Below are 26146 nucleotides of genomic sequence, written 5' to 3' on the forward strand. Positions count from 1 at the left end.
ATGCATCCAGCGGTTGTCTGTTCACCTTGTTCTCTGTAAAAGAAAACTATATAAAAAATAAAGCTACGCTCAAAATAAGAGAACTAAAAAGCCATTTATAAACAAACAAAGCCATAAATAAAGATGTCTTTCTTCAAAATAAATTTCTTAATTTAAATAAGACATAAATCCAATATACGCATCTGTGTATACTGTCAATTAAGGCCAAAATACGTTGACATATTCCGACCCACTTATTATCATACGTAAATTGCTTGCGTACAGAAGTCTTAGGCAATTTAAACGAACACTGGAACGTGTACGTTGAGATGCGTGTCACAAGTAATTGTAATTTACTCGAGAACCGATACTAAGAAACCAGCACATAAAGTTATCCTATTCAGTCAAATGTCTGCAAGAGACTCTCTACTTTATTACAAAGTGATAAAGTCGAAAATCTATTGAAAACAATTTATATACAAGGAGTTGCTCGATATGCTGAGATGAATACACTCATTGACAAACCGTGTAAGCGAATATGACCTGTGTGCTACATAAAATTAAAGTGAATTTTCCTTAATTGTCTCGAGTTTATTAGAATACGTGTGGTTGATTGTAAATGTGTATTGGAACGATAAATTAAAATGTGATCTGCGACGTATAAATAACCGAAATTCGTTCGGAGCAATTTATTTCGTTTAATTCTTTCTCCCGGTTTGTTGAGCATCGGAATCGGAGAAAAATGTGCGATGTTCAGTTGTCTGTGACGCAGTAATTTAGATGGAAGAGCACGGGTGAGCCAATTTGGATGAAGATAAATCGGTATAGTCACGTAAAACATGTCTAGTTTAATCCGAAAAGGAAAAGGTTGGTACCTGCTTTATAGATGTCAATGCAAAGTTTAATTATGCTCACAGAATAAATAAATATCTGTTCTGCGATTATACTCCTCATAATATATTTTGTGCAAATAATCTTTATATCCTACTATTTTCTAGATATAAATTAGCCTTTGTGATATTCCAGTCCATAATCTAAACTTGTTTGAAATTTCATCCCGATCCTTTCAGTCGTTTGACGTGATTGAGTAACGAATACACATAAACTCACAAACTTTGGCATCTATAATATTAGCTTGATTGGCTAGATAAAAAAGTAAAACACAATATGTCTCAATACCACAAAAAAGGCTACAAAATATGTGAGCAAAAAAATAAAATAAATAACTAATCATAAAATAAAGACATACTACATACATTACTTAAAGTTACATTATGTTTTATTTGACATTCTATCTATATCAACATATATCTCATCGATACAGATTCTAATCACGAAACTAATATAGCTTTCAAATGCTAGTGTATTCAAAAGGCAATCATAATAGCAATCTTGGTGTTTAATCGAAAAAACTATAAATTCAAGATCTCTTTTGCATACTAATTTCGTTTTATATCTGAAAAAAAATATTTCGATAAATTGAGATCGTCCTTCTTTTGTAAAGCGTTCGATGTGGTATTTTTGAAATATTCTCGGAGTAGCATGTAAACTAGAAAAACACCCTGTTCCTACTTTTGTTTTTCATGCTGGAGTCCCGGTAACCCGCTAGGCAATCAGCATCAGCCCTGCTGGGGCTCAACTGTGGTGATCTAATGGCTCTTTAAGGCACACACGGATCTAGTTCTAGTCGGATGGTGATAAATAATTAGGTACTTTAATAAACTATCACCCGTTTATATACAGTTTCATTGTAGTAATGCCAGTTGCTATGCAGAAAGTCCAAAGAGTAATTGTGAGATAGGATAAAGTGTCGTTCTGTAATATTACCGCACTACGGTTTCACAAAGAGACCTGTAATACCTCTGCTAGTCACTTGTTAAGTTTATTAGTAGCTGGTTTGTGACCCGTGACCTTTTACAAACACAAGGCATATTCCTAGCCACTAGCCAGTGTCATCACAGACAACCAAAACTCTAATCTTTGGTCAAACCCAGGGATGAAACTAAGGACTTGTTCGGTAGTCCTACTAGTGACCTCGATGAAGCAACCAAATGTACAATAAATTACAATTAATCACTAGCAATAAATTATTACTGTAACTGTAAAACCGAATTCAAAATGGAGTACCAAATATACATAAAATAGAATCAAAGCTTTACATAAACATGACTCATAAATACCTTATCTGGATAATTAATTTATATCAATTCATTCGCTAACCCTCGAAACACCCACGGCGACCCTATTTCCCCATTTAACCCTCACAACTCCAGGGAAGATACCCCGTCTGCAATTTTTACGATTTTGGTAACAAACGACCTCATTCCTTTAATTTTATTATTCATATCTTATTTTTAATGTAAAAACTTTTCTTTTCTGTTTACCTTTTCATGTAACACGTAGGGTTTTCAATAACATCAATCTGATATTTATTTTGCTTATCCATATTTTACTTGAATTCCCAGAAAGGATAACTTTTATTTTATTGACGGGCATTTTTTGGCAGACAACGTCTTTGGGTAGGACAAAGAACTATCAAAGAGTGTTTTCTACGAAAAACTATATAAGGTTATAAAACTAAAACTGCGAAGTAAAGTGACGTGCAGAACTAAACGTTACAAGAACAGTAAAAAAGAAAACTTTATGTTCTACGAGCGTAGCGGCGCATTCTCGTAGCGGTGTCTACGAGCCTACGGCGTAGCCGTCAGTCTCCTCGCGTCGGCGTCCCAGAGAGCACGCCGCGTCGCGAACTCCGAACGAAAATTTAATACGAAAGTAAACAAATAAAATGTGATTAGAAACTTTGGTTATAACATGATAGCAAGTGATCTGGCTACTGTTGAAGGTACATCGCATTGTCAAAGGTAAAATTTCAGCACTTTTCAAGCCGTAGTATCACTTTCAAAATTAGTTTTATGGAAATTGAAAATCGTAAGTTAACAACTTGAATTGTTTGAGGGTCGAATAGGTGACAGGTGTGATGTTAGAAACTATGTTCAAGAAGCGAAATCAATAAAGTTAATTATACAATTAAATTGTTTTGACTCGAAACTTTTAGTGTAATAAATCGTCAAATCATATTCACTGAAATATGATATTGAATTGAAAATTACTCTTATGAATATCTTATTAGAATTTCTATTAGAGTAATATTTCTATCCAGATATTGGTTCTAGATTAAAGTCTCGAAAGCTGATAGCAGTTTGAAAAAAAACTACAGTAATTTGACCATTTTTGTATTAAAATGTTTCTTTCATAAAAATTCAAGTTATTATTTTAATACAGTACCAGAAATCACGTCACGTTGGCAAAGCATTATTTAATTTTTACCTCGTTATATCTAAGCTCAATGAAACGAAAAGACCTTCCATTTAAAAAAATAATTCGAATGCAACACACCGCATTTTACAAAAACAAAAATATTAAACATCTAGATATTACCATCTCTTATAACAATATTAGACTTACCCTGATTTTAAAGGACAAACACCATTTTCATTTAATTTCGCCATCTTTTGTTAACTGTGTATTCTTTACAATATCATAATGAGTTACCATTTGTTTAATTTAATAGTCTGTGAAAAGGTTAGGTTTATTATATAAAGGATGAACTAAATGTAGAACATTTGTCAAAAAATAATCAAGCGTTAATGTAAGTTAATTCGAACTACATAAAATTCACCCGTGATTATGCTATTTGTTAATCTTTTGTTTTAGGGGCTTTTATACTTAGAACATGCGAGCCCCGTTGAGTCATAAGTTAGTAATACAACCACACATTATATTTTAGGGCATAAGTAATAGGATATCACTGACGTGTGAACACCTTAAATAAGTTGATGGCAGCAGATGATTGCTAAAATAACTAAAAGAGGCCCAACATCCATCATATTCAAATTAAATTCGGGCAGATTATCATAATTTTCAGAAGAGTCCTAAATACGAATCTATCACAGTGTCATAGATTTCAAATTTCCCAGTAGTAATACGGAATTTGAATTTTAACACCGTTTTTGATAGCCTCATTTATGTCATAATATAGCTAAAAACAAAATTACTCTCAAAAATAGACCATAAAAGGACATATATTTGGTCTCGAATGAAGCCGACTCCAACTGTTTTCATATTTACAAACGCACTCAAAACACAAAGTCCTTGTGTATGGCCAAGTTAATTGGTGTTATTACTACTACTAACACCGGCTTTAAGTTCAACACTCTCGATTATTTAATCAATAGTCTCATTGACAACAAAACATACTTTAACTAATAGGTGAGGAAACTGCCATGTTTCATCGATTATTAATGATGTATTCATTGGTTGCAAAAAATTAAATTTCGTTGTTAATTTTGACCAATTCTTAGGAATGTTTTTCAAAATCAGACTTATAGGAAATTTGCGGAAATCTGCTCTCATTTTTCTTCTGTAAAGATTAATTAGTATATTACAATAAGTTGTTTCTCTATTCCAGTAGGTAATCTACTTCTTTTCTTCGTTTCTTCATCACTGAAGGTCGTGTCTGCATAGGTCCTTCTCTAAGGTTTTTAGTATGCTAAAGAGGACTATGGCCCTCTAGGAATTGCTATCTTTAGCATATTTTAAGACCGATTGGTAGGTAACCAACTATATCAGTTTATTTTCACGTATAACTATTACTATAAACGCTTCAACAAAAGATTTTTAATTCAATAAACTTCACAATTTGACTTTGACCTTGAAATCGAGCCTAAGACCTCATATTCATCATAATTACATTAATGAATGAAACCTTCAACAAATATTTAACAGGCTTCTGTTATATAATTAGTGTCAAAACTCATTTGTTACTCGCGGCATTGTTGTCGAGTTAAAAATTCATAAAAGTGCACTATGCTGCTCTATGTTTTGACAGCTGATGGATTAACAACTCTATATCGATTATTTAATAAAAATTGTGAAAAGTAGGTTGCTTGTCATAGTCGTGGTGACACGGAAGTATAACCCGTAGTATGCTGAAGTGCAAATCTGCGCGTAAAACAAATGTGCTCTATTGTGTCTCATAAACCCATACTAGAACATTCTCATGCATCAGAGAACGTCTTCGGAACCTATGAAATGGCCAGTACCAATGCGACTTTTTCCGAGTTATATTTTGTGTGTTTATGCCCGTATAAAAATAAACGTTACTAAGATTCTGGTTAAAATCAATTATATAAATTCATAAATATCTATATTCAAATCCCAATCTCAAATAAAATAAATCTTAATATGTGTAGGTACTTTCTAAACGGCACTAAAATAGGAAACATATTTTTTATTTATTTTCTGTCGATTTGTACATTTAAAAATTACAAGGAAGGAAAAAAAACGGAACGGTTCACTAGCATAATTAAAACATTTAAAATTCACAGTACGTTGAAACGAATTGCTTCCATTTTTTTCAATGATTTTAATGTACTTTCTCTTAAAAAACAGAAAAAAAAATATTTCAAAACCTTTGTCTACGTACAAAATTTTATTTGAAACATTCTAATTGCAATAAATTATTCACTAGTCAGAAATGTTGGAAGAAAGAAAGAAAGCGTTTCTTCTAATTAAAAAAAAAACAATTCATTTGTTACGAAACATTATTAATTTGATTTAAGGGTGGATTTTATTACTGCAGTTATTTTCTTTTTTAATATTTTGTATACCATTTTTTTCTTTGTCAATTATTTTGATCCCGTCCACTGGAAACGTGATTTGAAAATCATGTGTTATTCGAGATCTAGTAGATTCGAATTTTGGACACCACATAGTGGAAAGTTTAATATTTGATGATTCTTGTTCCTCTTTATTACTTACTAGCTTTTGCCCGCGACTTCGTTCGCGTGGAATAGTGACTTCCGGCAAATTTTTGGTTTTAACCACATAGTTCCCGATCTCGCGGAATCTCTTCAAAAATGAGATGTAGAAGATATTCCAGGGAACTCTTCAAAAATCAACATAATGAGCTCTGCGTTTGAATTTAATAGATGTATACTCACTTAGGGCATTGAAAAAATAGTTTAAAAACGGACTTTAACTAAAGAAATATTATAATCTTTCCGAACTTAAGATGAAAACTAACTTAAAACTAAAGAAAGCTACGAATTACGAATTTATAACAATTAAAAAAGAAATTATATTAGAACCTATCCTTTATGCTATAATAACCAAGCTTAAACTAAATAATTTAAAAGAAACGACTTAAATCTAATCTAATTAATTTATAAATTAGACTTACAATTTTATTAAAAAAACTAACTACAGTAACTACTAATAATCGATATCAAACTAAACCTACGTTAAATAGTTAAACCAGAAAACCAGGAAAACCCAACAAATAAACTTATTAATTGACAAATACAACGAAACCAATTTAGAATATACGAAACAGCAGGACCACTACAGACAAATAATCATACGACTGATAATACACATTTTCTACAATAGTACCGAAGCGCTCGGCCGATACCCAACCAAATAATTGTAACAAAACCATAGCGCAATCTATTTCGATCCCAACGCCATCTATCGAGGATAAAGACAACTTGGATTATTTATTTATACTCCGTTCGGGCATTTTCTTTGTACTAAAAGTTTAATTATATTGATATAATTTTTTTCATACCTTTTTACTATTTGTTAACTTTTCGATTCGATTCGATTTCGATGAATTAAAACAATAACATGAACCGAAGTCGTGTAACGATCGACATAGAATTATCTATACTCCGTTAGAGCGTTTTCTTTGTACTAAAAGTTGTATTATGTTATATTTTTCATTGCTTTTTACTATTTTGTAACAACAAATTTCCAATGAATTAAAACAATAACATGAACTGAACAATTGTAATTACACCATTGCGCGATCAACGCCATCTATCTACGGAGTATAGGAACAGCCCGACATTGTTCAACAATAGATGGCGCTGTATGTCCAGAATAAATTTATTTTTTATTTTATTATTTTTTATTTTTATTTTATTTTATTTTTTTTTTATTTTTATTTTATTATATTTTATTTTTATTTTATTTTTATTTTTATTTTTATTTTATTTTTATTTTATTTTTATTTTTATTTTATTTTTATTTTATTTTTATTTTATTTTTATTTTTATTTTTATTTTTATTTTTATTTTTATTTTTATTTTTATTTTTATTTTTATTTTTATTTTATTTTATTTTATTTTATTTTATTTTATTTTATTTTATTTTATTTTATTTTATTTTATTTTATTTTATTTTATTTTATTTTATTTTATTTTATTTTATTTTATTTTATTTTATTTTATTTTATTTTATTTTATTTTATTTTATTTTATTTTATTTTATTTTATTTTATTTTATTTTATTTTATTTTATTTTATTTTATTTTATTTTATTTTATTTTATTTTATTTTATTTTATTTTATTTTATTTTATTTTATTTTATTTTATTTTATTTTATTTTATTTTATTTTATTTTATTTTATTTTATTTTATTTTATTTTATTTTATTTTATTTTATTTTATTTTATTTTATTTTATTTTATTTTATTTTATTTTATTTTATTTTATTTTATTTTATTTTATTTTATTTTATTTTATTTTATTTTATTTTATTTTATTTTATTTTATTTTATTTTATTTTATTTTATTTTATTTTTATTTTTATTTTTATTTTTATTTTATTTTTATTTTTATTTTTATTTTTATTTTTATTTTATTTTTATTTTTATTTTTATTTATTTTTATTTTTATTTTATTTTATTTTATTTTATTTTATTTTATTTTATTTTATTTTATTTTATTTTATTTTATTTTATTTTATTTTATTTTATTTTATTTTATTTTATTTTATTTTATTTTATTTTATTTTATTTTATTTTATTTTATTTTATTTTATTTTATTTTATTTTATTTTATTTTATTTTATTTTATTTTATTTTATTTTATTTTATTTTATTTTATTTTATTTTATTTTATTTTATTTTATTTTATTTTATTTTATTTTATTTTATTTTATTTTATTTTATTTTATTTTATTTTATTTTATTTTATTTTATTTTATTTTATTTTATTTTATTTTATTTTATTTTATTTTATTTTATTTTATTTTATTTTATTTTATTTTATTTTATGTTTATTTTATTTTTATTTTATTTTTATTTTATTTTTATTTTTATTTTATTTTTATTTTTTGATTTTTCGAATAAAAATATATCTATGTCCTTTCTAAGGTTCTAAACTATATCTGTACCAAATTTCAACCAAATCCGTCAAATAGTTGCGGAGATTAATGGTATAAGCATAGAATGTTCGACGTGATTCTTTAATTTGACATAACTTTTTTATTTATGAACCGATTGACATGAAACAAACACTAAATGTAAATTTAAGCATCCCACAATATATTCGTGAAAACCGCATCCAACTCGGATCAGCCGTTTCTGAGATTAGCGCGCACAGACGAACAGACAAACAGACAAACAGACAAACAGACAAACAGACAAACAGACAAACAGACAAACAGACAAACAGACAAACAGACAAAAAAAAAGTTAATTACATTTTTGGGTTCGACATCGACATAACAATAACCCCTGCTATTTTTTTTATTTTTATTTTCAATGTACAGACAGCACTTTTCTACGATTTTATTATATGTATAGATTAATTATTTTTACTATTCAATTGACGCGGGTTCGATTCCCGCACAGAGCAAGTCTGTGAGCTTGTATGTTTGTAAACGTAACCAAGACACTTCTTTTTCAAAAAAGACACGAAAGAAAGGCAGTTTTTTTTTCTTTTTTTGTTAAAAAAACATTATTTTCTAATGTGTCGTGGGTGCGTTTAAAATATTAAATTGTTAATGATGTATATTACCAGTTCATAAAGACTATTATTGTATGGCACACATTCTCACCATAAAGTGAACTGACAATACCAAGTATGTGCATAAATTAGCAATTATTTAATTAGTATACAGCAGTATAATGTCATACCTAAGTGTTCCACAAAGGTCACCTGCATACACTCGCCGGGTAAGTAGGTTTATTGCACGAGAAGCGTAAAGTGGAGCGTATTCCCGGCTGTACACGTTTCTAGTTAATAACAGACAAGGTTAAACATTTGTCACCTTATTTCACTAAAGTCTTCTTGTTTATTATCCCCGAAGTGCTAGGCAGAGGTTCACCTTCAAGTTAAGGCACGTAATGCCACTGTACATCCAATGTTCACAATTTGAGTTTTAAGTCCTATGCAATTGGGGGTGTACCTATTGATTCTGTTTTAAAAGAATAAGAACTTTTTTCTGAAAATCGAAAAAAAATAATTGTACTTTACCCGACCTGGGAATCCAACCCATAACCGCTTGCTCGGCAGTCGCGTTAGTGACCACTCGACCAACGAGGCAGGTCGCAGGCAACAGCTAGAATAAATATAAAAAAGTTCCAACAGACTTGAAACTGATACTGAGAAATTGTTTTGAAAATTGAAAAGAAAACGTATTGACAAACCTTGAAATCGAACCTGGGAAGCCTTGTCAATTGCAACCACTTATCCAACGAGATACTCCAAAACTTACATCACCCAGAATATAAATAACATCTGAGATTCACCATTTCCTTAAATGATTTTATTACTTCACCCATTTATTTGATTCACGACTTAATGAAAACATTTTCGTTGAAATGAAATAAAATTACTGGCGCCATTTTGGATGTGTGACGTCACGTGCTATCATACTCTGCGGGACCATACGAAGGTAATGACACGTCATTTGTATAAACGGTTGGAACGTTTAAGTTATCATGTATGTAGGTTCGTACATATGTAGGAATGTTCTCATGTACCTAGATTTTGTACCAGCTTAGGCATTGTGTAAATGAATAACGTTGAACAATTTTCATGTCTATTATTATAGAAGTGGAGAATGTATGCTTACTTTTCGTTAGTACGAGTAGAGATGCTATTGTGATGTATTTAAATCAAGAAACTGAGCATTTTATAAAAAAATACCCTACAACGAACGTTTGAATATTTAGATGTTTGTCCGTCAATCTCACGCTGAAACTACTGAATGAATTTTGGTATACAGGGTATTAGCTGACTTGGGAAATAAAATACTTTTTATCCCACGGGAACGCGGGTGAAGCCGCTAGTAGAAATGAGTAAATTAGAAAGTGTATCGTTCGTAAAAATAATACTCAAAAAAATAATTCACTGTCACAAAAACCCTCTCAATATTTTGGAATACTTCTTCACAAACTATGTATGATTGATCACCGATACACCAAAAGGCGGCTTACGACCGTCAGCACATATCAATAACACTATTCCACAATCCACACTTGTGTGCCAAACTGTACCATATCCGAATAAAGCTTAAATTTTACATATGAAAGCGTCAAAGGCTCGAACTGAAAACGTGAAAGTGCTGAAAGTCGCATTGTTATCAAACTCATGCAAAGCCTTCGCACGCTTTCAGTAGGAACTGTATCAAACGATGAAAAAAGGAGTTTTGTGAAAAAAGCGGATTTATGCTTATTCGCTAACTAGCTGCCTGCGCCGGTCGCCGGGTGATAGAGAGACACAGACAATGATGTATTTAGTGAATTGTGTTAGAGTTTCTGTTTTGTTTTCTGCAGTAGTTATTGGTAAGGTTAGAGGTAGTTTAGACTATATAGGAATTAGTTTTTTTGAATAAATATGGACTTGATTGAAATTTAAGATATATCGTAAAGCATTTTTTGATGTTATATCCAAATTTTTTATTCTCTGGGTGATCGAATGAGCTGTGGACTGCCTAGCGGGTTACCAGTGTTCCAGCTCGAAAAGCAGGAGTAGGAACGGGGTGGTTTTTAGTCAGTAAGAGTCTGGCACTCCTTCTCGTCTCGCCCAAAGCGGGAGATGTCGTTGAATGATTTTGCAGCTCAGAAAGGCAATCGAATATCAAAAATCTTATATTTATAACATCAAATCTTGTGAATAGAAGTCAAAAAAGTCTGATAATAAAACTAGGATACTCGTAACAATCTCTAAAACGGAAAATTCAACAATATTTCATCGAGTCCAGGAATTTATCCCTCAACTATTTATTCACAATTTCAATTGCCCTCAAACTATTTGACCTTCACCCAACTCAGAATATTTATGGGAAATAGATAAAATAAATACTCTCAACTTTTTGTTACGAAGTAAAAGTTTTCGGACCTCTACAGGTAATCCACTTCGGGATCAAAACAAACATTTTGCCAAGAAAAACTTCAGTAGTTTTTGGCTCAATTGATTTATCTATTGAAAAGTCAAATATGAGTGAAATTGAGTTCAGTTTACTTTTGGTTTTGACGTGAATATTATGATAAAGTTCCATTACAAGAAGCTTAGTATTTAAAGGTTTTATACAAGTTAGTAACTTTATAATAATACAGAACAAGAATACAATTATTTCTGTTTTAACATTCGGAGTTTAAATCAAGAACCCCATCCCACTTCTGAGCTGTTTATTTTGACTAAACTTAGAAACTACTTTAAACATATTTTTGTCTAAGTATAATTACTAATTTGCTCCGTCACTATACTATATTCCAAACACCAAGAATATTCATTTTATTTCCCTTATCGTCAATGGACATTTCAATACAGCAAACATCTTACTCGCACAGGTTTCAACCAGCGGTCTTAAAGTGATTTTCCACTAGATATATTATGCTATGCTACGTTGCTGTGGATGCGTTTGACTTCTACCAATCATATTGATTGGTATACACATATACATATACACATTGGTACTCATAGTTTAGCACTTATGGAAATGAACTCAGCTAAGTTATGTTTTTTATTTGATGTGTGCCTTGGCATTACTACTATCGATACATCGCATCTTCCTGGCACTGCTACTTTGCGCCGACGGCGCATCTTAATAGCACATCTTACTCGCACAGTTCATAGCTTATGTAGTATCAATGGAAACGGTGACATAGTTTCACAACTTAGCTATTACATCTCCGAAGCGTAGTTTCATAGCACATCTCGGAAGGAAAAGCATCCTTATACACGAGTCCAACACAAAATCATACCAAACAAAATTGAAAGAATTTTCAGCACGCATTTTTTACTTTCTTTCGTTTCCTTTTTACTGAACCGTACCAAGCTTCCATTTCCAAGGACTTTTTAGATGACAAATAAAATACTACAATCTGAAGGCTACTGAACGAAATTGATTTCTATCGACATTCTGTCTTTTCTCGTTTGTCGTTCGTATTATGTTCGCTGTTTGATTGACATTGTTACACCGTCAAATAATTCTACGATTTCCGGGTCGTGTATCTTTTGTTGTCGTTGTATCGTCTCTGTCAGGTGATGAATGGTATCGTCATTTTTATAGGACTCCTTATTTTTTGTATTTTCTTTTAGTTATATATAAAACGCCGCGTGGAAGCAGTGGAGTATAAGACATATTATGTACTAATTATTAATCTTACCTTGATTCTCATGAAAACAATTAAAGGACTGTTAATTCATTGGGCAGCATCGCTCTTTAATGCCCATCTGCCAAGAATAGAAATTATGACAAATATCTCTATAGGTAATACCAACTACAAGCTGTCAATATTATTATGTATATTTGTTATAAGTACATCATTAAGTTCAATTTCCAATAACAGATATGGATTTCATTGTCATTTCTAGCAACGACCGAGCTATTCCAAATCACCTCTACATTAATTAAATCACATCTAATTATAAACCAGTATACATAGGGTGTGTCCAAAACAAGATATAGATCAAATCACATTTGTTGTTGACAGATGAAAGCGTGGAGTGCACACGAGCAGGACACATCGCTGTCATGCTGTCGGACGCTGCACGTCAAACACGCTGCCTACGCTAGTGCCCTCTATACTTTGGTAAGTTAATTAATTTAATTAGATTATATTTTTTACTAGCTGACCCGCGCAACTTCGTTTGCGTGTATCCCGCTACTTCGACAAATACAGTCAACGCACCAACACATATTGGATACGGTACTAATTTTCAATTCACAATAACTTCTCTTTCCCTTAACCGCGTTTAAAATATTAAAATGTTTTTTGGTTTCTGTGACTCTTCTTTGATCGCCCCCCCTATCAGTTTTTGGAAAAAATATTTAAGTAATGTACAGATTTTTTTTGTCTTATATGTATAGATCAAAGTCGTAGTACCTACTTTTTAATATTATTTATTTTTTATGTACCGTTTTTTTTTATATTTTTTTTTTTTTTTTTTATGTACTTACCTACTTTTGTTATACATATACATCTAACTATTATTTTCTTGTTTACTTTTTAAATTATTCACATTTTACATTTTATTACTTTTACTTACTTTTTATTTACTTAAAACAATTTATTAAATTGACCTAACTTTAAATTTTAACCAAAATCTTAATAGAAAATATCAAAAATAAATGCGATTTAATACTAACCTTAGAATACAATACCTATTATTATCATACAATTATTGTTGTCGCGCTGAAAAGCACGTTTTATTTTTCTCAAAGAGCTGCGATAAATAAACGCGTCCGATCGCTTCCAATTTCAAAGTGCTAATGGGGAGCCGCTGCCGCCGACGCGCTATTTATAGGGACGCTGCCCCCGCCGCCGCGGCCGGCCCGTACCGTGCCGCAATACTAATATCGTGATATCTCCTAAACTATATGTCTAAATAACACACTGTAAACTGCAAAAATAATCTAAATTAAATGCTCGTGATGATGAACTTACTTATTATGATAAGGATATATGTATTATTGGTTATATCACCAGTTAAACATCACCCAACGAATTAAATGTTTTTTTAATACAGAAAAGTAGTTTTTGTGACTTAAATAAAAAAGCTGGATATATGTCATCGCGGACTTTTTTGTAGAACTAATAAAGACCAATGTTTTTGCTATACATTGTTCTTACTTGTATCCAACGGTATAAGCGGCGCACGCACAAATGCAATCTTCAATTAGATTTTTTTCTGACTTCTTGGACATAAATCGCTATAACTCAGCTAATATAGTTTCAATGTATTTCAATTATATATAAAAACCTGTCGGAGAAAATACTCTTTCTATTAGTGAAAACCGCATCAAAATCCGTTGCGTAGTTTTAAAGTTTTATGCATACAAAGGGACTACAGACAAAATGGGCGACTTTGTTTTATACTATGTATAGATATAGAAATAGACGCGTTGGAACATTTTGGTTTGGGAAATGGCTCATATGATTAGTCTACGAATGCTTTTCCACCAGAGATGTGCTATAAGCTACGAAGATGTTGTAGCGACGCTGTGAAACTATGTGACTGTTTCCACTGATAGAACAAGATGCCCAGCTCGAGTATGCGATGTATCGATGGTAGGTCATTCATAGCACAAGTCCATAGCAACTTTCCATATAACACGTTTCCACCAGTGCTATGCTATGTGTATCCATGAATATGATTGGTGGACATCTTGCGACCCCAATGATATGCCAGACCGATAATGATTTGTGTCGCTTTATAAAATTTCACTTTATCGTAGCATTGACTTCAGCTCAAGAAATTCCTACCAAGAGTATCAGCTAATAGCAGATTACAAACTTCTGTATTTCATCTTTGATCTGCACGATCCGATTTACCAACAAAATTAGTAAATGAGTATTAATTAATATCAATCATTAATCGACAGCCTCCTCTAACTTAACAAACAATGTTCTTACAAAACTAAATGTTTTCCCCGTGTCAAGAACTCCATTGTGAATACGAAAGCAAATTACGAGCCCCCTGGGTAAAGATCCTCTTAACGGGATTACGAAACTTGGTTAAATGCATTACTCAATCACGGGAGATTTACACACAGTGATATTTCGTTCTCTATTGTTTTTGTGCCATGTTGTGTGTTGAATATCTTCAGTATTGTAAAAATATTATTCTCATATATCTATTTCGTGTGTTGAAGATATAAAGTAACGTAGAATTATTTGTTATTCTACTACATAAAAGACCGAAGGGGTTTGACGATTCTGAATACAATTTTCTGTTTGAAATATTGAGTAGCTTTTTTCACCTGATGGATATGTGCAAGGATAGTAATATTATGTTATGATAATATAGTATTTTCGAACCTATACGACCTGAAACATTCAAGAAAAGATAAAATACAACGCACCTGTCAGTGAGTCCTCTGGTGTTGTGGGTGATCCGTCTGCTCAGAAAGAAGCACATCAATATCCATCTATCATCAATACCCATATAAATTATATTTAAATGTTAAAAAGTCATCATGTTCATGTAATTCTTATTTAGGAAAGGTAATACCGATTTACTCACAACTTCTAGTTATCTTTTTTAAATGAAAGCAACGTAACCGCCTTAACTAGCATGGTATAAAAACCGTCACTTTGACACACAATTTCGTCCGCCTTCACTGAGCAATTACGTAAAAAGACGGGAGACAAACAAGACGTTTTTCCGTTCCCCCATTTTCCTTTTCCGTGTTCCCACCAACGGTTTATACGTTTTTCTTTCCGTAATCGTATTATGCATACGGGATTTGAAAATTGTCAGCGATTTTGTTCCTACTGATCGATGGGTTTTGTATGTTGAGTTTTCATAATTGAGTTGCTCCAATCCATCAATGTGTACTTATTTTGTTATTAGATTTCGATCAAATGTTCATTGATTATCTATATATATAAAACTCTTCCGTTACTGAGTGACTGACTGACTGACTGACTGACTGACAGACAACGCACAGTCGAAACTACTGGTCGTAGACAGCTGAAATTTAGAATATAGGTTCCTTGGGATATGTAGGGGAGCACTAAGAAAGGAGAAATTCAACCCCCAAGGGGGGAAAAGGGGTAAAAACGTTTCTATGAAAAATCTTATTCCTTGGGTTTATAAACTTGAAACTTGGCATAAACACGTACATAGGCAAGTAAATATGTTTGACATTATAAGTTTTTTCAAACTACCCTCCAATCGTGATTTAGGGGTGCGATTGGGTGACTGATTTATTAACGCACAGCCGAAACCGCTCGGTATAGGAGTCTGAGATTTTGAACAGAGGTTCCTTTAGTAACATAAGTGAGCACTAAGAAGGGATTTTTGAAATGTCAACCCCCAAGGGGGGAAACGGGATAAACTGAGCCGGGGCTGCGGGAAAGTTCTAACGAGATACCGTGGCCCCGGAACGCAAAGGGCAACTGAAGGAACGAGGTGGGTTTTAGTCAGTAAAAGTCTGACACTCCCTTCCGTTCCACCCAGAGCGGGAGAGGTCATTTGATGATTTCCCATCCTTAAAAAAAAGACTTTGTATGACAACTTTCAGTCGTCTCTTTAACATACATAATAACATACATAATTATGTACATACATGCATAACATTAATAACATCACGCCTTTAAATCCCTATCTTGTGTTAACACTACCCATACAAACAGCTAAAAGGAAACAAGTGAAGAGACGAAATTTGTCCGCATCCATTTTCACCTAAATTCTTAACGTTAATGAGATTTACTTTTTATTATCAGGTCAACCTAATAGCCTCACATGTACGTATAACTTCGTAAGAATTTTCTTTCAACTCCTAACCGTTGAGGAGTTGTACCTTCCATCATCAGCTCATTCACATGGGATGATGACTATCAGACGCAAATACTTAAACAGATCAATGAAATTGTCACCATTAGAAAGCTACATCATCCCTGAGTAACACAGGCTATATTTAATTCCAGTTGTAACAAGATTTCAGCCTGTGGAAGAAAAAGCCCTGTCGAGATCATTAAAAAACGCTATATATAACCGAATTACACGTGGGCGAAGCCGCGGGCGGCAAGCTAGTGAGATTATAAGATGTTAAAGGGCCGTTTTCGGAATGTTGATAGACTAGGGATTAAGTGGTGAGCCTCAATAATTAATCTTGAAATTCAATGGCGTGTCATGAAATTTTCTTTAATGGTAATTACTTTTACATTAACTAAAAATCACGGTTTACTCGCGTACATTAATTAAGAAAAGCTCTGATTTATCCAAGACAAGACATAGTCTACCGACAAGACATAGGCGAAGTCGCCGCATTTACGCACGATGATGAGTCGCTCTGTGACTCGAAACTAGTAGAGCTTTTTTTCTATTAACGAACGTGAGTAAACCGTGATTTTTAGTTAATGTAGTGTTTTACGATAGTTATTATAATAATAACGTTCACGTTGTTAATAAATCCTACCAAAAAAAGAGTAATACTAAGATACTTACAAAATATATTTTTCTTAGACAATGATCCTATATTTTCTGTTCCGTACCTCAAACCTAATAATCTCCTTATTGTACCCGACACAAGTCAGATTCTCATTTGGAACGTGTGATGACATAATCAGTCTGTTACCTAGTCTTCGGGTGAATATGAGACACTTTTTACATGTGACCTATGTAATATACTGTACATGGTATAAAACCTCTTTTCTCAAACAATTTAGAGTTCAATTTACAGTGGTTTTCTGTTTAGTGACTAAGCAATGATGTTTTATTGAAATATAATCTAACATTTTCCACTCTTTTACACAGCTACCTGAGTGAATTTAAAAAAATATGTTGATCTATTTAGATTTTAATATCCAGATTCTCTCTCTCAGCTAAACTAAACACATTTAACACCTTTTTTCACTAATTTACATAACTTCAGTTGTATACATGCACATTTCCTTAAGTTTAATTATAATCTTGTAATGTACGGTATAGTGAAGCAAAATATGATTTAATTTCAAAACTGCTTGAGTGCTACGAAATGACGTAGCGGGCATTTTATCCGCTACGCCGGCTACGTTGTCGTAGCACTGTGCTACGCCTTGAATCATTTTAATTATGTATCCTAGCCCGCGGGTGAATGTGGGTTGCTATTTAAAATATCACGTATTATGAGTTTCATTAATGTTTTGGCTAAGAATTTTTATAAGGAAAAATGCTGATTCTGAATGAATCCATAGATACATGTATTGTATTGAATATTTTAATGTTTTATGACTTTGATGTGGTTGCAAGCACTATTGTAAAATATCTTTGAATCCAATTATCAGATTATGTAAAACACAGAAGATCTTAAGGTATAGTCATTGGATAATAAAATCTAGATCAAAACCTTCTAGCCTGTATAACAACAGTCCTTCTTATAAGACCTTTGTTTTTCCCTTCAGCAAATAACAAAATATGATAGAATATTAATATAATGTTGCATCACAAGATATCCTTTAGTAAGTAAGAATAATTCTCTTCCCCGTTGTTACAACATAAGCGGCGCTTAATCAGCCTGTTGCGCCCCTAAGGCCGGCTACGTGCTCCCTATTTATAAGGACACGTCCAAATATAGAAATGTACGTGATGTGTTTTATCATACATGTCATTTTAGTCACAGTAACGTTTATAATTTGATTTACTCTAGACAATATTTTTAGAAATTGTATGTATTAATATAGAGTGCAATAAGTCGAGTAAGAAAGATTGGATCAGATTCAACATTCCGGTTTGGTAAAAATGTATAATACATTCCATTAATAATAGGAAATGAACCTGGACCCATTGATATTATTATTATGATCAGTTATCAAAATTTGTCTCAATATCAAACTTAAGGTGCTTTTCCACCACCGCTAATCTGTGAAACTATATGACCATTTCCACCAATACTGAGTTATGTAGCTGAGCTATGTAGCGAGTAAGATATGATTAGTAGAAGCCACATATCCATAGCAACGTTGCATAGCAATTTCTGGTGGAAAACTCACCTTAACACTGGTTCTAAATGATATTACATTATAATTTAAAAAAATAAACTCAGTCTGCTAAAATGATTAAAGATCAGTGTATAAACGTAATCGATTCCACAAAAGCACTGAATGTAACGAGTTCCAGCGAAATAATTAAGAATTAAGTTTCACACAACAAATGAAATTTTTAATGGATTTCGAAATACAATATTTCAATCAGACCTGCCAATAATAATTTCTGTATTCCAAGAGTTATTGAATTTAGATAAATCATTGTAAATAGTATTTTTGTTAGCTTTTTTTATGTAAATTTTGTGTAAGAGGGATTTTTTTTTAATATTACTCCATCATTTGTCAGGTAAGTTGAGCGTAATATGAATATGTACAGTAAAGTTAATATAAACAAACTTATTGCCGTACTCAGAGTCATTTAATGGTTACTTAACCGAATATTTATGTTTTCAGAACAAAATCGTTACTAAAGAATTGTCAAAGTAATCATTAAATGTCTCTGAGTACTGCAGTTAGGGCACTTTAAGAATATTGTCAATTCCTACATTACAATAATACGTTTTTCAATAAAAACTGTACTGACGATTCGAAGCAAAACGGTTAAAAAGTATTATATCTTCTCTCCAGCCTTCTAACTATTTTTAAGCACAAAAATACTGTAAAAATGTTCCAATGAAAAATAACATTAATAATATAAGTTATTATTTTAATGTTGGTTCTAAAATTTAAAAATAAATCTCTATTTAACAAATGAAGAGAAAAATGTATGAGTTCATACATATTGAACCAATTCATTTGTAACACAGCAACACAAACAAACTTTGGCTATCGATTATCGAGAAACAAAAAAAAAACAAAACTCGACTCTAGCTTTGACCGACATAATATATCAAAAGTTTCCCTTTCGATATCGGGTTAGGAGATTGATTGTGCTACATCTACTACATGAAATACTAATTTAGGCCTTTGGCTTCACTCGAGTCAAAACATATAATATCTACTGAAGTATCACTTAATGGTAAGCAATCTACGCCATTTATAGATGATACTAATGCGACTAAAATAAAATACTTAAACTCAAATAATTTTTTCCTCCTTTTCGTGTAATATAAAATGTCCCTAATATACTCATTTACTACGTTTTTTTATATATTTCTAAAAAGTAGTATGTACACATTAATTACTTGAATGAGTGTGAAAAAGAAATATTATTATATTTAATCCTTATCATAACTCAACCGAATTATAACTCTATTGTTTAGCAAATAAAAATTAAAATAACTGAAATTGCACTCTAAAATAATATAAAGTAGAGACGAATATCAAATGACTTATGAAAGCACAGAACGGGTGAGGGGTCTGATTCGAACAGCAGTTACAGTTCAATTTCTACCTAATTGCCATCTGTTAAATGGCTCACGATCACTGATTTATGTTAGCAATCCATTGCGTGCTGGCTGAACTTGGTCGCCATTAACCCTGGTGTCGGTACGTAATGAATGGCGTCCATATGCGACAGATTAAAGATGGCGATTAGCACCGTATGTTCTGAGAGACTTGTTGGGCAAATATTGAAAGCTGTAGAAATGGCTTGTAAGTCAGACTTTAAGTCACGGAAATTTTTTTAGGGATAAATGATGAATGATGATATAAGCCAGTAAACAAGCAGACGGATTACCTAATGGTAAGCAATCACCGCCGCCCATGGACACCCGAAACACCAGAAGCGTTACAAGTGCGTTGCCGGCTGTTTTGTTTTTAAGGTTAGAATTATCAACAACCCTTAAGGTTGTTGCGGAATCGGGGATTGAGGAGGTTGGGAAGGGGGTAATTGGGCCTCCGGTAACCTTACTTACACAACGAAAGACAATGCAAGCATGGTTCTAACACTCAAATACCAAACTTTTCAAACAAATTAAAAATGTATAGTTTTCATTTCTACAGCTACTTAATCTTTTTAAAAACTAACATGCAATAAATAATAATATGTATGTATGTATAAATAGTCATATGCAAAACAGTCCATTTTCAACCTACATTACTTTAATATTAAATACATATAAACAAAAGAAAGTTCTTGAAATTATTTCAACGTAAAACCTTCGTGCTTAGACTAATTAATTAGCTCGGCGGCGTATTTGCATAAATCCAGTAATCAGTCACATGTGTGAGTAATGTATACACATATATATTCCATGTGTTTTTGTTTGAAAAACTAAGGTAAACATATTTAAATACCCAGTGCTATTAAGAACTCTATACACAACGCTTTTTGTAGGCTATAGTTTTTCAAGTATATGCATCTATATACTTCGCTGTTTGTAGGGTTTTTAAGGGGGAAAATCATCCAATGACTTCTCTCGCCTTGGGCTTGGGCTAGAGGGAGTGTCAGACTCGTACTGACTGAAAAACTACCACGTTCCTACTCCTGCCGTTCGAGCTGAGCCCCAAATAACCCGCTATGTAGTCCGCAGCTCCAGATCAGGCTTAAGTTATTTTTAGTAGATAAAGAACTTGTGGCACCAATAATTGATTGAAACTTCATATTAAAATACTTAATTGCCAAAAATAAGGTTTCAAAGTTATAAATTATATTTGACAATCCAGTTCACTTTATAAATAGCAGACGCATTTTAAGGTGGATGGATAGATAAAGACTTAAAAAGTAAATAATGTATGGTAGAGGAGATTCCCTGCTTCACGAAGTATGTATTCTTGAAAATGTTTTGCTCCGTAATAGGTGGGAAGTATGTTCAGTATGTGGAATGAAAGGTGTTGGCATACCACATAAGGTGGAGCTCGCGACGTGGTTCGAATGCATCAAGCGCCAAATAAGTATGGCACAGCCGGGAAGAATCTGGCACCTTAGTACGTGATAGATAAATAGAGGTTAAGAGTAGAATAGATTAGAGCAGATGAGTTTAATATGAGCCGAATCTTTGAACAGACATGATATCTAACTTGGAACAATACGAAAGATACTTTAACAGGTTTTTGAATGAACTTTGATGGTTAACTTTTTTATGGGATAAGCCGGTAAACGAGGACATCCTGATAATACCTAAGCAATTTGGGAAACATCAGGGTAGTTACAAGTTCGTTACTGGCCTTCTGGAGGTATGGAATTTAGGAACTGCTGTTCCTTTATGAACTGAATGACTCTTTTATTTTATTGATTGATAGCAATTAACATCTAAGACTGTTTATTTAATCTTCTTTTCAATGTCTTACAAGTTTCATAAATGAATATGTAAATACATAAGTCTATTTCAAATCATATTTCTCCACATTTATCTGCGCAAAAGTAATATTCTCTTTAGAAAATCCCATTATTTACAATTAGCCTCGAAGCAATAAATACAGTCAGCCATTCCCACGTAAAACGTTCACGAACAATTAATTACTGAAAAAGCCCATAAGTAAATTAAAAATACAAAATTAATCCTCACTGAAAACATATTATGCGAGGTAATCACCATTCGCGTGGTGCGTGGCACGAACAACAAAATATTCATAATTTATCTGGGGGCACGGATGCCCCCGCCAAGTCGAGCAAAAAAAAAGCGGCAGGTACCATCCTTTTCTCGAAGCAATTCGGGCCTTTTTCGACCCCCTATAATTCGGTTGTGGATAAAGCAAGAAACCTGAATCTATCAGTAACTAGTCCGGCATTGTATAAACACGGAATATTTAAAATTTCAGTCAATCTGAACCAGTAGTTTAAGAATGACTACTTGTTAAAGTTTCTAAATTTTGTCACTCACTGACTCACCGATCATCAAAAGTGCAAGGCACTTCTAGCAGACTTAGAAGCTTGATATTTGGAATACATATAGAATTTAGTGTCTTAATCATGGGAAAACTTAAATATTTTGTAATTTCGATCCAGTTTTCCAAATACACCAACTGCATCAATAACTTTGTAATCCCATATAAATATATGGGATTACAAAGTTATTTATGCAGTTGGTGGTTGGTGGTGGTTATAAATTTAATAGGTGTAGATAGGTACCTACCATATGAGGCAAACAAAAAGAAGTGAGATCCCATCAAAAACATCCTGTAAAAAACACAAGTCTCGCAGCTCAGTCTTTCTACCGTCAAAAGTTGTGAGATCCATGTAATACCAAGTCGGTTAATCTATTTAGTGTCTACTTGAAGGACCTTCTGTCTTAAGTTATTACATCATGCCAATATTAAAAATATTTAACGTTAAACAAATAGATCGACTTGGACATCGCTTGATTTGATTATTAGTATGTATCACACTACACTGCACGACGGGCCAGCGACCAACAGGAACGAGAGTTTCAATCGCGTGAGGCGCGAGAGAATCTAATATAATATTGTAATATTCATTTTGTTTTCATGCGATGTCCAAGTCGATCTATTTGTTTAAAACGTTAAATATTTTTAATATTGGCATGATAATAACTTATGTAATAACTTAAGACAGAAGGTCCTTCAAGTAGACACTAAATAGATTAACCGACTTGGTATTACATGGATCTCACAACTTTTGACGGTAGAAAGACTGAGCTGCGAGACTTGGGTTTTTTACAGGATGTTTTTGATGGGATGTATTATTATTGGATGTGAAAATACTATGTATGATAGGTATGAAGCTACTAGATGATTTTCGCTTTTAGGATGCTTTGGATGCTGCTACGTTGCTGTGAATGCGTTTGGCTTTCACCAATTAAATTCATTGGTAGCTTAAAACTGGTGGAAACGGATTCAGCTAAGTTATAAATTTTAATATGGACAGATGCGTGCTATGGATGTGTGCTATGGAGGGCTTCCCTATTATCGATACTTTGCATATTTGAACATCTTCCTCACACAGGTACATAGATATTGAATTGATAATAAAATATCGAACAACACAAAATATTTCATTCCAGGCAACACAAAATATTACTGAAAGTATCAAACATTTTTCGAACGCGTGATTTTCGATAAAAAATTTATTGGAAACTGGTTTCATAATAGTATACAATCGTTATTAATTATATTAACCTTGCCTCTGTTGTTTGTGGTTATTGGGTTAATTAAATCAAGGTGAGATCGATCCCAAGGGAACACTTGGTATATTACTTCTCACTTTATCTTCGAGTTAATGTATCTGAGATTTCTTGTTAGAGTCCGTGTTTCGGGAACCCGGTCTTCAAGTTCTGAGTGAATAGGTATAACAGGCAGACGTGTTCCACTATCAGCTAGATCTTTGCTTACCACCAGACCCGAAATTTTCTCCCGTGTCGAGGGAGCGTTTACATACATACAATTTCACATGCACATGACACCCAAACCCGAAGCAACATTTTGTCAATCACGCAAATAGTTACTCCTTGCAGAAATCTAAAATGCACGGCAGCCAGTTGCCTAGCCACCGCGTCAACCGTGCAGTCTAAATATATAACCGTGCAATAAATATGAATTTAGAATATTTATTCAGTTTGATCATCATTGTTGTCAACCAGTAACAATTTCCAAATTATTCAACCAAAACAAAATTATTGTTGTGCTTCTATTAATTCGAAATTGATGCAAATGATTTGAATTTGATGAAACATTATTGGAATAACAATAATAATTTGTTAATGTGAAATGCGTTCAAACATAGTTTCGTTGGAAGTGGGCCAAAAGTGAATGAATTTGTATTGGCTGTCGAATGCAATGTTAGATATTAAATTCGTATCGTTTGCTGCCTGAATATTTAATGGAATATGGGCTTTATTTGTTTTAGATTGTTTTCTATTTATTTGTAGTGATAACAAACTGGTAAAACAATAGGTGTAACTGTAAATATACTCTCGGAGACTCATAAAATAAATAGTATCATGTTTTTGTCAGTTCGTTTGTAATTAGTCTAGATAAAACGAATCAAAGTTTAAGAATGGGTGCAAATACGTTATTTCCACATATAAAACTTACGTAGAAGTAACGTGCCGCGATCTTTCAGTCATTATATCTTCAAAAGTATTTGTTTCCGCGAGAAAATACAAATACGTGTCTAATATTTAAAACTAATTTACAAGACGGATATTAAAATTAAAATGAGTCATCTACCCTTTTGTCTAAATCAAAAATAAGAAAGTACTTTATAAAATGGAATACCTATTGGTAATAATGTAAATTCACTACATTCATACTCAGTATTGGTTACTAAAAACAAGTAGATAAACTATACAGTAAAATGATCCAACAAGTCCTATCTTCCCTTCTCCCCTTGAAATCACCCTAAGGCTTCATACACACTCAGCTAAAGGCCGCATGTAACCACATAAGACGTTACAGTTCCCCAGTACTGTGGTTAACCACAGAACTGTTGGTACTTCAATGTGAGTTCTCAGTTTCTCACACGTACTCAAGCGTTTGCATTTTGTTTTAGTGTGTAACTTACTTTATGTGGAATGTTTGAAGCTAATGTTTTGTCTCAATGTATGTAGTTTTACTGTTTCTTTTGGGAATATAATGGGGTGGGGTTGGGTATAATTTGATAGAAATTTTGATAAAGAAAGAAAGAGAAAGAAGAAAGACAGAAAAAATATCTATTTCTCACGTAAAATAATCAAGTGATATTTATGTAGTTTACACAAATATTTGGGAATATATGAGATGTATAAAAAAATGTCCCAAATTTATAGATAAGAGGTGATGACCGTGGAATCTTCTTAGGTCTGCATAACTTTTATTGAATCATGTTTTGCTAACATTAGTTTTAATAACATTTTTGTATCATATAACAATGTAAGTAAAATTTTAAGTACATCAATTTCTCTTGCTTAGTCATTCGAGACCAAAAACGTAGAAACGCCGGCAAAAAAAAATAACAGTCAATTAATAATTAAAAAACGAATTTAAACTAAGAACAGATTGTTTTCAACTCGATACAAAACCTGCTTGAGTCGATACAAAATACATTTCACACAAGAAACAATTTTCTATTGTAAGTAAAAAAATATCACAATTTCCCAAACGAAAATTGCCCCACAGGTGTCCTCTTTTCATGGCATTTTGAACCTTATACACACCGAGCAACTTTCGACATTAAGTATTAATCAGATACCCTAAAGGAGAGTTGCCCTTTACCGTGTACCTGTATTCTCCATACTAATATTATAACCGTGAATGTGTTTGTCTACACTTATTTTCCAGTGAAAACAGTGTGATAGATGGCCTGATCATTTGTTTGTAAATGCGGTGAAAAAGATATTTAGGTTATATTACACTACATAATAATATATTTTGTGTATAATATCCATTGTATTTTACAAATTTTTTTAAAGTATTCCGTACTAATATCCTTTTATTTTATCTACTTTTTGGGTGTATTTCCACCAGAGATCTGCTATGTAACTATGATACTAAGATGTAATAGCTAAGTATTACCA

At 32.0% G+C, this 26146-nt stretch overlaps 1 protein-coding gene across 2 annotated transcripts in view; it reads left to right on the plus strand.

The window, feature by feature from the left end:
* Nucleotides 1-2670: 2670 nt before the first annotated feature.
* The window catches only part of LOC118263850 (uncharacterized), an 85249-nt gene continuing 61773 nt past the window's right edge, over nucleotides 2671-26146 (plus strand). Inside the window, exons 1-2 of one of the 2 annotated variants that reach the window (XM_050705216.1) lie at nucleotides 2671-2824; nucleotides 12774-12872. In XM_050705216.1, coding sequence (XP_050561173.1) covers nucleotides 12774-12872 — 99 coding nt within the window. In that variant the 5' untranslated portion in view covers nucleotides 2671-2824. Of the gene's footprint in view, nucleotides 2844-12773; nucleotides 12873-26146 lie in introns of both variants that reach the window. The other variant, XM_050705215.1, reaches the window with a different exon arrangement.

Source organism: Spodoptera frugiperda, chromosome 27 (genome assembly GCF_023101765.2).
Source record: "Spodoptera frugiperda isolate SF20-4 chromosome 27, AGI-APGP_CSIRO_Sfru_2.0, whole genome shotgun sequence".
Classification (NCBI taxonomy): domain Eukaryota; kingdom Metazoa; phylum Arthropoda; class Insecta; order Lepidoptera; family Noctuidae; genus Spodoptera; species Spodoptera frugiperda.